This window comes from Panthera tigris, chromosome E3 (assembly GCF_018350195.1).
Source record: "Panthera tigris isolate Pti1 chromosome E3, P.tigris_Pti1_mat1.1, whole genome shotgun sequence".
In the NCBI taxonomy this organism is placed as follows: Eukaryota; Metazoa; Chordata; class Mammalia; order Carnivora; family Felidae; genus Panthera; species Panthera tigris.
Genome location: NC_056675.1, coordinates 40,757,765 through 40,767,874, shown reverse-complemented (window position 1 = coordinate 40,767,874; position 10,110 = coordinate 40,757,765). Strand labels below are relative to the sequence as shown.

General features: G+C 66.8%; 2 protein-coding genes across 3 annotated transcripts; one reads left to right on the top strand and one right to left on the bottom strand.

Annotated features, from left to right (window-relative positions):
- The first annotated feature begins 438 nt into the window (after positions 1–438).
- LOC102956234 (mesothelin) lies at positions 439–3,906 on the top strand. Its single transcript, XM_042971747.1, has 11 exons — positions 439–555; positions 661–748; positions 1,407–1,450; positions 1,554–1,653; positions 1,928–2,106; positions 2,180–2,335; positions 2,429–2,571; positions 2,650–2,777; positions 3,109–3,203; positions 3,439–3,625; positions 3,700–3,906. Exons 2-11 carry the CDS (start codon positions 664–666, stop codon positions 3,786–3,788), a joined length of 1,206 nt encoding a protein of 401 aa, XP_042827681.1. The 5' UTR covers positions 439–555; positions 661–663; the 3' UTR covers positions 3,789–3,906.
- A 289-nt stretch (positions 3,907–4,195) lies between these two features.
- LOC122234623 (mesothelin-like protein) lies at positions 4,196–8,954 on the bottom strand. Of its 2 annotated transcripts, XM_042971772.1 has the most exons (13): positions 8,862–8,872; positions 8,651–8,731; positions 8,368–8,494; positions 8,097–8,287; positions 7,679–7,769; positions 7,330–7,471; positions 6,780–6,973; positions 6,542–6,697; positions 6,347–6,474; positions 5,657–5,787; positions 5,483–5,577; positions 5,013–5,268; positions 4,196–4,594 (listed from the first exon to the last, which is right to left on the bottom strand). In XM_042971772.1, the coding sequence occupies exons 1-13, from the start codon at positions 8,867–8,869 to the stop codon at positions 4,329–4,331; spliced, it is 1,866 nt and encodes a 621-aa protein (XP_042827706.1). In that variant the 5' UTR covers positions 8,870–8,872; the 3' UTR covers positions 4,196–4,328. The 2 variants fall into 2 exon arrangements, with proteins under 2 accessions (XP_042827706.1, XP_042827707.1); XM_042971773.1 differs by having other exon boundaries at positions 7,330–7,769; positions 8,862–8,954.
- Between the last annotated feature and the right edge of the window lie 1,156 nt (positions 8,955–10,110).

Here is a 10,110-nt window from a genome sequence, read left to right as displayed (position 1 = left end):
CCCAGAATCCCTATCCACCCACTGCCTCACCCAAGGGACTGGCAGGTAAGAGGGGGTGTTGTACCCACAAGACACTGAGGCCTCTGTCTTGGGAGGGACCTCAGAAGAGAAAGCAGGAGGGCAGGTGGGCCTCAGTGGCCTTGTCCACCCGGGCCCTGGGTTTGCACAAAGCCTGGCAGGTGCCAGGAGCAGGAGGATGGGGAGGAGAGAGTGGCCACGCCCCAGGTTGTGGGGCGGGGCGGGGGGGGGGGTCACTCAAATCTATCCCCAGCTCTGGTACAAATGTGGAATCAGGCCAGCCTGGGCCAGAGGCAGCCCTGCCCTAACCAGTTGCCCGCCTGGGCTCTCACTGCTGGGGGCCTGTTTGACTCAGACTCAACACCCCCTGCAGGAGGGGCCAGCTTCCCGGAGGGGGTGGGTCAGGTGGACAGGTCAGTCCTGAGAGCAGGGCTGGAGGCCGCAGAGACACCACCTGCAGGGGCCTGAGAAGGTTCGGTGTGGGGCTCTGAGACCGTCCAGCCTCATAAGGCCCTGCACTGGCCCAGGGTGAGGCAGGTGGGTTGGAGGGGAAAGGAGGGGTGCGGGGGGGGGGTAGTCAGGGGGATGGGGGGGGGTTGTTCACCCAAACGGTGGGGATATCAGACTGGCTGTCCTCCACAGACAATGGCCTTGCAGGCTGCTCTGCCTCCCCTGGGGTCCCGTGGGACCCCCACCCACTGCAGCCTCCTGCTCCTGCTTCTCAGCCTCGGTGAGTAATGCGGTGGCGGGGGGGGGGTGCTGCTGCAAAGTAGTGGGGGCCCAAACAGCTGAGGGGCCTCAAGAAAGGCTCTCATTGCCCCACACCTCCTCCCTGCCCGTGGGCAGTGCCCCCTCCCCCATCCTTGGCAGGTGCCCTGAGGTCAGGCAGCTGTTCCAAGTTCTGGGCAGGTGGCCCGAGTCTTGGTGGGTGCTCCGAATCTCGGCGGGTGCCCTGAGTCCTGAACAGGTGCCCTGAGTTCCAGATGGGTGCCCCAAGTTGTAGGTAGGTGCCCTAGACCTGGGCAGGCTGTCAGCCGTGTCTCTGTCCCCAGAGGTGACTGTGGCGGCCCCCCTGCTGGACCTCCACGCCCTGCAGCATTAGCGGCTGAGCCAGGGCAGTGATGGGCGCTCAGGCCAAGCTGAGAGTGTCCATGGAGAGGGTAACTCCTCGGCCGGAGCAGTGAAGGCTTAGGAGGAGGATGAGGGACGCCTGGGCCCCTTGGGGTGGGGTGGGCTGTGACATCATGGGGTGCAGGGGCCTAAGTCTGTGGGGGGAGCGCAGTGTTGGGGGAGCAGCTTTGCCTCCTTCCTACACACGGTGGGGGCCGGTGGCAGGCACCCCAGGAATCCCTGGCTGTCCCTTCCAGCCTTATGCTCTTCCCCTGCAGGGTGGGTGCTACCTTCCAGGGTCCAGGCTGCAGACTCACGACCGGTAAGTTCCCTCTGGGGAGACAGAGGAAGGTGTCTGGCCCCAGGTAGGGGGCCTCGGACCCCCGGCCACGCACAGCTCAGCTACAGCCCTGCTCTGTCCTCAGGGTGTCATGACCCCCTGGCTGCAAGGCACCACCCGGGACCAGTCTTGGCAGCGGCCTGAGCTGACTGTCCTCCTCCTGAGGGACCGGCGGGACACAGAGAGTAAGTGGGAAACCCTGTCCCACTGGCTGTCAAGAGACCCGGGGATGGGGTAGGGTCGTGGGCTCACACCTGCCCATACCCGTGGGCCTTTCTGGCTGCTCGGCTTGCTCCACGGTGACAACCTCGGAGAAGGGACAGAATCACTCCATCCTGATGATGTGTAAACTGAGGCCTGGAGGGGGTCCTGCATTGCCCAGGATCTGTGTCCCTGAGGTTTGGGAGGAGGAGGTTGACAAGAGACGTCCAGCCCTCAATCCCCCGCCTGCCCCCACAGAGAAAGCCTGCCCACCAGAGCGGAGGGCCCGTGTGGTGGATGAAAACCTTGTCTTCTACGAGCCCTGGGAGCTGGAGGCCTGTGTAGATGGGGCCCTGCTGGCTGCTCAGATGGACCGGGTGAACACGGTGCCCTTCACCTACCAGCAGCTGGGCGTTTTTAAGCGCAAATTGGACGAGGTAGTTCACGAGGGGCTCATACCTGCCCACCCTGCCGGAGCATCCCCAGCCATCCGGTCACCTCCCCGGGCAGCTCTATCCACAGGGGTACCCTGAGTCCCTGGTCCGGCACCTCGGGTACTTCTTCCTTGAGCTCACCCCCGAGGACATCCACAAGTGGAACGCGATGTCCCTGGAAACCGTGAAATCTCTTCTTGAAGTCAGCAAAGGGCACAAAATGGATGCTCAGGTGACAGGGAGGGAGCGGGTGGTGTGAGGCCGTGCAGACCCCAGGGGATTGTGGGTCTCCTTGCCCCAAGGCACCCGTGGCCTCCTTCCACAGGTGGCTGCCCTGATTGCCCGCTATCTGGTGGGAAGGGGCCAGCTGGACAAGGCCACCCTGGACACACTGGCCGCTTTCCATCCGACGTACCTGTGCTTCCTCAGTCCTGAGCAGCTGGAGTCAGTGCACCACAGCGTTGTTTGGTGAGTCCCAGGGGTCCGTCGGGGGTGGTGGGCACGCTGCGCCCTGGGCTCACTGTCCGGGCCCTGCTGCCTCTCCAGGGCAGCCCGGCCCCCGGATCTGGATGCATGCCGCCCGGCCCAGATGGACGTACTCTATCCCAAGGCCCGCCTTGCCTTCCAGAACATGAGCGGGTCTGAATACCTCGAGAAGATGAAGCCCTACCTGGGTGAGCCAGGGTACACCCAGGGGGCGGTGATGGCCAAGGCTCCCCACGCAGGAGCGGTCAGTTCCTCCCTCATTAGGCTACTGCTGGTGTGACTGGTGGTCACTGTGCCCTGCGCCCTTACGAGTGTGTGTAGGTGGAGACCCTGTGAGTTCTGAGCCGACCCAGATGCTCCCGCGGCCACCGCCGGCCTCTGCATGCACCCTGAGGGTCAGATGGGCACCAGGGGAACCCAGGGCCCAGGAGCTCTTTAAGGAAAGGGAATCTTGGGGAAGGAGGACGGCTTCTTGCAGCCTCCGCGCAGGGGATGAGACTGGGGCTGTTGCGCGGTCAGGTGGGGCCCCCACGGAGGACCTGCGGGCTCTCAGCCGTCAGAACATAAGCATGGACCTGGCCACGTTCCGGACGCTGCGGCCCGAGGCAGTGGTGGTACGGCCACGGGGCGGGGCCACATGGGGGCGGGGCCCAGGGGCGGGGGCACGGGAGGGGCGGGGCCAGGCAGGGGCTGCCTTCGCGCCGGGGCGAGCGCCGGATCCTGGAGCGGCCAAGGCCGGGTCTGTGCGCCCGGGAAGGGAAGCGCCGGGAGGTTTGGGCGGAGCAGAGCCCGGCAGCCTTCCGTGGGTGAGGCAGGGCGCCCTTGACCGCCCCCTGGGGGCTCTGGCAGCTGCTGACCGTTGCCGAGGTCCGAAACCTTCTGGGTCCGAACCTGGTGGGCCTGAAGACGGCGCGGGAGAGCAGCCCCGTGCGGGATTGGATCTCACGGCAGCGGCAGGAGGACCTGGACAGTCTGGGCCTGGGGCTCCGAGGCGGCATCCCCAATGGCTACCTGGTCGTGGACCTCAGCTTCCGAGGTGGGCCAGGGTGGCCGGCTGGGTGGGGTCAGAGCGGAGCGGCAGGGGGCGTCTGAGTCACTCCCTCTGTACAGAGGCCCTCTCAGGGGGCGCCCGCCTGCTCCGACCCGGACCTGTGCTCACTGCGGTCCCCACTCTGCTGTGGGCTTTGGTCCCGAACTGAGCCCGCTGCTCCGGATGCTGGACCTGCCCTGCTGGAGGCCCCGCCTGGCCAAAGCGGCCCCGGTGCTCCCTGGCCCGCCTCAAGGGGACTGGGGTTCAATAAAAGGACGCTTTCCTTCCCTGCAGAGGCACCCTGTGGTGTTCTGAGGACGTGGTGGGAAGGCCCTGACCTGGTAGATGTGGTTCCCGAGTTGTAGCCCCTCCTATTTGCACTTGGAGGAGGGGGTCCAGGGGACCCAGGCAGGTAGGTGGCCTTCAGGGCCTTCCTATCACTGTTTCCAGTCCCGGGGTCTCCCCTCTGAGTCCAGGCCAACACTCAGGGTGGCGTCTGGAGACACGGCCGGAAGTCCCGTTCCCGGCTGAGAGGGTCTCTGCCCCTCCTCGGGCTCAGAACAAAGGGACACAGGCTGGAAAGTCACCTTGTCTTTTATTCGAATCCCTCAGTGACGCCCCCTCCCCAGCAGCATCTGAGGGAGACCAGAGGGCTGGGACAGCATCTCTGTCAACTCTTCAGGGCTAGCCTCGGGGTGGGCCCAGATCCTCATTCCAGCTCCGTGTCCTGGGAGCTGGATGTGGGTGGGGACCAGCCCTGCGGGCCCCTAGAACGCCGGACGTGGTGGACTCCAGCTACCCGTCCCCGTTTCCCTGCTCGTGGTGCTGGGGCGGCGCCGTTTTCAGAGGCCATAGTGCGGGTGTCCCAGGAGCAGTCCTGGCTGAGCCCTGGGGTGCCCCAGTACAGCAGCCACAGGAGGCCAGAGGGCAGGGCCACAGAGAGTGGCAGGTACCCCAGATGGGCTGGTGGGCTGCCTGTAGGCAGAACATGGAGGGAGCACCCATCAGTCCCAGCTGGGAGCCGCCCCCGGGCTGTCCCGCCGCCTCCCGGGCCTGGGCACCCCCTCAAGGCTCACACCGTCCCTGCAGCTGGGGAAGGCCATGTAGGCTGCTGTCCTGGGCCCTGGGCAGGGATGGCACACCTTCTCCTCCCCCCCCCCCCCCCCCCCCCCACTTTCTGGCACTCAGCAGGTTTTGGAGGAGGGGATTTTGTCCTCCAATAACTCAGTCGCCAGTGAAGAGTGAGGCCGGTGTCACCTAGATGCCACCCAGGGAGACAAACAGAAAGAGTGGCCGACAGAGTGTGAGGTTGGGGGTCCACAGAGGCGCTGGGCAGACCGACCGGGCCGAGTGGGGAAGGCCCACCAGAGGCGAGGGCGGGTTGGGAGCATACCGGAGGCGGGGGCGCTGTGCCTGGGAAGGCCTGACGTGGGGGCTGGGTAGGGCCCCCGGGGCGCGGTGTTGGGGGTGACGGTGGTGGAGCGGCCTGGGCCGCTGAGGCCGGCAGGGTCCGAGTCTAGGCCCAGCTCGCCAAGGGCCGACCTGTTGAGGCTGCGCAGCCAAGAGCTGATGGTCGGGTGACTCCGTGCCTTCTGTAGGTCCCCCACGTTCTGGCCCAGCAGTGTCGTCACATTGCCGACACTCAGGCTCTGCGAGGGAAGGGAGGGGGCCGTGGGGGGAGGGCCGGAGGGTCCCCCAGAGGCCAGCTTTGGGGCCAAGGGCAGACCTGGCAGGGCAGTGCTTGACTGAGGAGTGAGCACAGGGGTGAGGCCTGGCAGCAGTGAGCTGGGGTTCACGCGGTCTGCATCCCTCTGACTTTGGGGCTCTTGGGCCTCCCCCGGGCGGGCAGCCCCCAGGGCTCACCTGCAGCACACGGGGGTTCAGATTGGTGAACGTGTCGATGTCCATGGAGACGTTCGCCTGGACCAGATGCCGCAGCTCCTCCACGGGGGCACCTCCTGGGGGCCGGGCAGTGGTGAGGGGAGAGGGGCGGCGGGCTTCTGGGGACGGGCTGCTGCACACAGGGCAGGGTCTCACCAAGGTAAGGACGCATGAAGCGGTAATAGGCAGCCGTGGTCCTGGTGCTGCCGAAGGCCTCTCGGGCCTTGGCGTAGAGCACGTCTTTCCGGCTCTGAGGGCAGGAGGAGATATCCAGGGCCCCGGCCAGCCTGGGGGAGGAGGAGGCTGCTGGGCAGGCCGGGAGCCCCTCACGCTCCTGGCCGCTCCCCTCCACAGCTTTCCTCTCGCCCTGCTGTACTGTGCCTAATAGCGTCCCTCCCCAAACTCGCACCTGCCCCAGCCTCAGAAGGTGGTCTTGTTTGAAAACGGGAGTCGTGGTCGCTATCTGTAGGTCTATTCTAACATGACCCCACGCTGAATTAGCGTGGCCCAAGGTCTAACAACTGGATGCAAGAAGAAGATCTGTACGCAGACAGAGTGCGAGGCCGCGTGACCACGGAGGCCGAGGCCGGGGCGAGGCGTCTGCCAGCCCGGGAAGGCCAAGGGGTTTGGGCAGCCCCAGAAGCAGGAACGTCCCTGCTGGGGCTGGTCCTGTGACGCCTTGATCTCAGACTTCCGGTCTCCAGACCGCGCAAACGGCTGGGTTAATGGCACTCTGTGTGCAGCCGTAGAAAACTAACAGCCTCAGGTGGCCTGGCCGAGCCCCACCCTCCTTGGCTGAGGGGCGGTGAGCGGGTGGGGGGGGGGGGTGTCACTGGGCCGGCTCACCGGAACTCCGAGGGCCTGATGGCCTGGATCTGCCTGGCACTCATCCAGCAGAGGCGGGAGCCCCCGATGGCCACGAGCAGGGCACCGGTGAGGGTGCCGTTGTGGTCCAGGTACTTCTGTAGCACAGCCTGGAGGCGAGGCCGAGTCAGCGGGGTCGGCGCCCCCCACCCCCATGCCCCCCCGCACCGCCCTCACCTCAGTCTGGTTCTCCAGGGCCACATCTGAGGCCAGCAGGGCCACGACGGTGTCTCTGGACGTGACGTTCCACTGGCCGATCTCGGAGCGGGAGTAGAGGTAGACCAGCGAGGCGATGAGCGGCAGCTGCTCCTCGGGGACCCCGCGCGGGTAGACCTGGGGTGGAGGTAGGGGGGGGGGTCAGGCCACACCGCCCGGCGCCCGCCCACCTCTTCCCCGTAGCTGGCCCGCGGCGCACCCGAGCCAGCTTGGCCTTGACGACGCGCTGGCACTCGGCCGGCAGCGGGTGCTGCAGCAGGGGGTCCAGGTTGGCTTCGAGCACGCGGCTCCCCAGGCAGGCCTCCAGCTGCACGCAGTCATAGCGCACCAGAAAGAGGTCGTCGCGCAGCGTGGCCGCCGTGATGTCCCCGCGGAGGCAGGGTCTCCCTGTGGCTGGGGGTGGGTTGGGGGTTTGGAGCTGACCTGTGCTGACCTGGGGCCCCACCCACCTCGCTCCTAAATGTGGCCTGCCCTTGACTCTCTCCCCAAGCTTGACCTCTAGCCAAGAAAACTGTGCCCAGACCAGATTGAGTTTGACCTCGACTCCCAACCCAGGCCCGACCTTACAGTTCAGCTCCACCGGGCTCTAACCAACCCCGACGCCCCCCACCCCCTGCGCCCCCCAGCTGGAAGCAGACCCCTAGGCCACGCCCAGGCCAGCATGCCACATGTTGGGTGAGCCCGCCCTAGGGTTAGGAGCCCAAAGCGGAGGAGACAGAGCATCCCCGGGCCACAGTGGCCACACTGACCTGTGCCCCGCTTGGGCCGAGAGGACACCGACTCAGCCTTGGCCTTCAGAAAGCCAGTGACGAAGCGCCTGGCGTCCTGCTGGCTGAGCTGCCCAGCTCGGTACGTGGCCACCGTGCTGCCGAAGAAGTCCAGGCCCACAGCCTGGTAGAGCGGGCATACAGACTCCATACCCTGGCGAGGGGCTGGCAGGGGCCCCTGGTTCCTCCTCCCGCCCCATGGATGGAAACCCTGGGGCAGGGAGGGACTGGGGACACCAGTCCCCAGAGGAGTGGCTGGTGGAAGGCCGGCCGGACGCCCCTCCCCTTGTCCACAGACAGCTGGACAACCCCCCACTCCAGAGCACCCTACCTGCTTCACCTGCATCCACAGGCTGGAGCTGATGTAGGTGGCCAGGGGTCCCAGAGCCTGCAGCCCCTCTAGGTTCCAGGAACCCGGAGGCCTGGCATGTGGGAAGGGGGCACTGTGTCAGGGTCGGGAGCACAGCCCCGGGGCCTGGAGGCTGCCTGCCCCTCTCCGAGCACCCACTTTCTGGGGCCTGCCCTGCGGGGGACACCCTGCTCAGGAGAGACTCTCCCACTCCGGGTGTGGGGGCAGGGGACCGTGGGGTTCGGAGGGTGGGGGCAGCACCCCTAAGCCGGTGTGTCCCAGGCTGCGGGGTCAGTGGGGCTGTGAGCCGGGGCGAGAGGTCGAAGGTCAGCAGAGCGGTACACACTGGCGGTCTCCTCCGGAGGGGGAGGCCTGGGCAGGGAGTTCCGGCCCTGCCTACCCAAGCGTGGTCTCCCCACTGGCCAGCAGCGTGTTGAGGGCGGCTTGCTGGGGGGCGGTCAGCCGACGGCAGCGCTGCAGATTTTGCAGCACACGGGGGTCCGCGGCCACGATGCTGGACGCGTCCATGTCGCACACCAGGACCCCGAGGAGCAGCAGGTCAGAGGCGCTGAGCCGCAAGCGGGGTCCTCCCTACGGGACGGCAGGTCAGCGTGAGCCTGGCCCCGCTTCCGGTCCACCCGGCCCGCCCGGGGCCCGCCCGCGGTGCCTACCAGGCAGGCCAAGGCCACACGCTGCAGGGCGGCCCTCTGGTCCGGCAGGTTGGCCAGCAGCTCCGTGTCCCCCTGGGCGGCACGGTGGGTGAAGGCCCGGCAGTCGGCTTCCCTCACCTGCGTCAGGCTGCGGGAGGGTTGGGGGGCTGTCGGGAGGGTGGGGACCGGCCAATCGTGCTCTGGGGTGGCCCGGATATCCCTGGGGAGCTGGGGTCCCCGGGACTCCAAAGGAGGCACACTCAGCCTGTGCCACCCAGGTTTCGGGCCGGGAGCGGGCACTCACTTGTAGAAAAGCAGCAGGTCCGGCGGGTGGAGCTCAAAGTCGTCCTGGAGGCCGTGCAGCGCGGCCAGGTTGGCCAGGCAGCTGAGCTGGGCAGGGCGGTGATGGGTCACCCGCTCGCCCAGCCCGGGGCTCCCCCGGCCCCCTTTCTCTCTGCCACGTTACCCTCCCCCTCAGGGTGGCCCCTTCCCTGCCTGCCTGGACCCCGCCTCACCTGGACATCACGTCGTCTTCCCGTCTCAGCCGCTCTCGGGATGTGTCAAGCCAGCCCGAGAGTCCTCCCCACCCTGGGCCCCCCTGTGCTACGGTGACTCAGAGGCATTTATCTCAGGGCCGCCTGCCTGGATTTCTCGTGTTGCTTGACTCACTTGGAGGTCGTTCTAGGTTCGGTACTAACTTCATACCAATGTTACAAAGACACGAAATGGTAGCTTTTCTTCTTTCCGTTTCTTTAAACTCAGGGATGGGCAATGCTTGGATCAGTGGTGGGTCGCGGGGAGAGGCCAGCAGGCTGGGGGATCTGCCCCGGGCCCAGAACCCGTCCCAAAGGGGGACGCTGCATGACAGATGGAGGGAGGAAGCGGCCAGCGCAGGCCTGGCGGATAAGCCCTCACCCGAACACAAGAACAGAAGGCAGGGGGTCTGCAGGTAATTGGCAGAGAAGGCCCTAGAAATGATCCAAAGTGGGCAGCAGCAGAGAATCACTCAGGGGAGGGAAAGCCCAACCTCTGGAGGGCCAGACCCCCTGTCGCGTCGGGGTCTACTGAAGCGGCACCCCTCAGGCGGTGGTGACGCTGGCGGTGTCTCCCGCAGGGCCCCAGTGCTCCCTTCTCTCCCCCACCGTGAGCTCGCCCCCACCCAGGCCCGCGGGCCCCCCGCTGGCTCGTGTCCTGCGCTGGGGACACCCCTGCCCTCAGCACCCCAGCCTGTGCCCATCCGCCACAGCCATTCACCTGCCAGGCTCTGAGGAGGACCCGGCGAGTCGCCATCGCCCTGATGAGAGCGGAGAGCTGGTCCCGGGGCAGCTGGCTGGCCGGCTGGCACCAGAAGCTGTGCAGGAGGGAGGCGTTGGCACTGGGCAGAAAGGAGGCAGGCGGTGAGGGGGGGGGTGTAGCCCGGACTGCAGTGCACAGGAGAGAGGTCAGCTCCCCAACACCCAGGGGCTGAGACACAGGAAGGGTGGCTGGTGGCGCCTGGGCGCAGGCAAGACCGCTGCTCCGCTTGGCACGCACTTGTGCCCCTGTGGCACGTAGTTGGCCCCAGGCTCCAGGCGATGAGCAGGGCTTCAGTATGGCCCCGGCCTGGACTCTGGGTCTGTGCTCCCGCCCGAGGCCCGGTCCCAGGGGGCTCCGAGCTCGAGTGAGCTCCCCGGCCCCAGCAACGGCTGAGTGTTTGGAGCAGATGTGGTCCGGGCATCTGCGGTGTCACCACGGCCAGGCTGGTTCCTAGCTGAGTGCTCCGCA

What these genes read in the sequence shown, in the direction of transcription:
- LOC102956234 (XM_042971747.1), top strand. Translation starts at nt 664, where the DNA reads ATGGCCTTGCAGGCTGCTCTGCCTCCCCTGGGGTCCCGTGGGACCCCC. An exon ending in AGGCTGCAGACTCACGACCG is followed by an intron (nt 1,451 to 1,553) that starts GTAAGTTCCCTC and finishes CTCTGTCCTCAG; the next exon opens with GGTGTCATGACCCCCTGGCT. An exon ending in CGTGGACCTCAGCTTCCGAG is followed by an intron (nt 3,626 to 3,699) that starts GTGGGCCAGGGT and finishes CCCTCTGTACAG; the next exon opens with AGGCCCTCTCAGGGGGCGCC.
- LOC122234623 (XM_042971773.1), bottom strand. An exon ending in AGTGGGGAGACCACGCTTGG is followed by an intron (nt 7,770 to 8,096) that starts GTAGGCAGGGCC and finishes CCCACATGCCAG; the next exon opens with GCCTCCGGGTTCCTGGAACC. An exon ending in TGAACCCCCGTGTGCTGCAG is followed by an intron (nt 5,269 to 5,482) that starts GTGAGCCCTGGG and finishes CTTCCCTCGCAG; the next exon opens with AGCCTGAGTGTCGGCAATGT.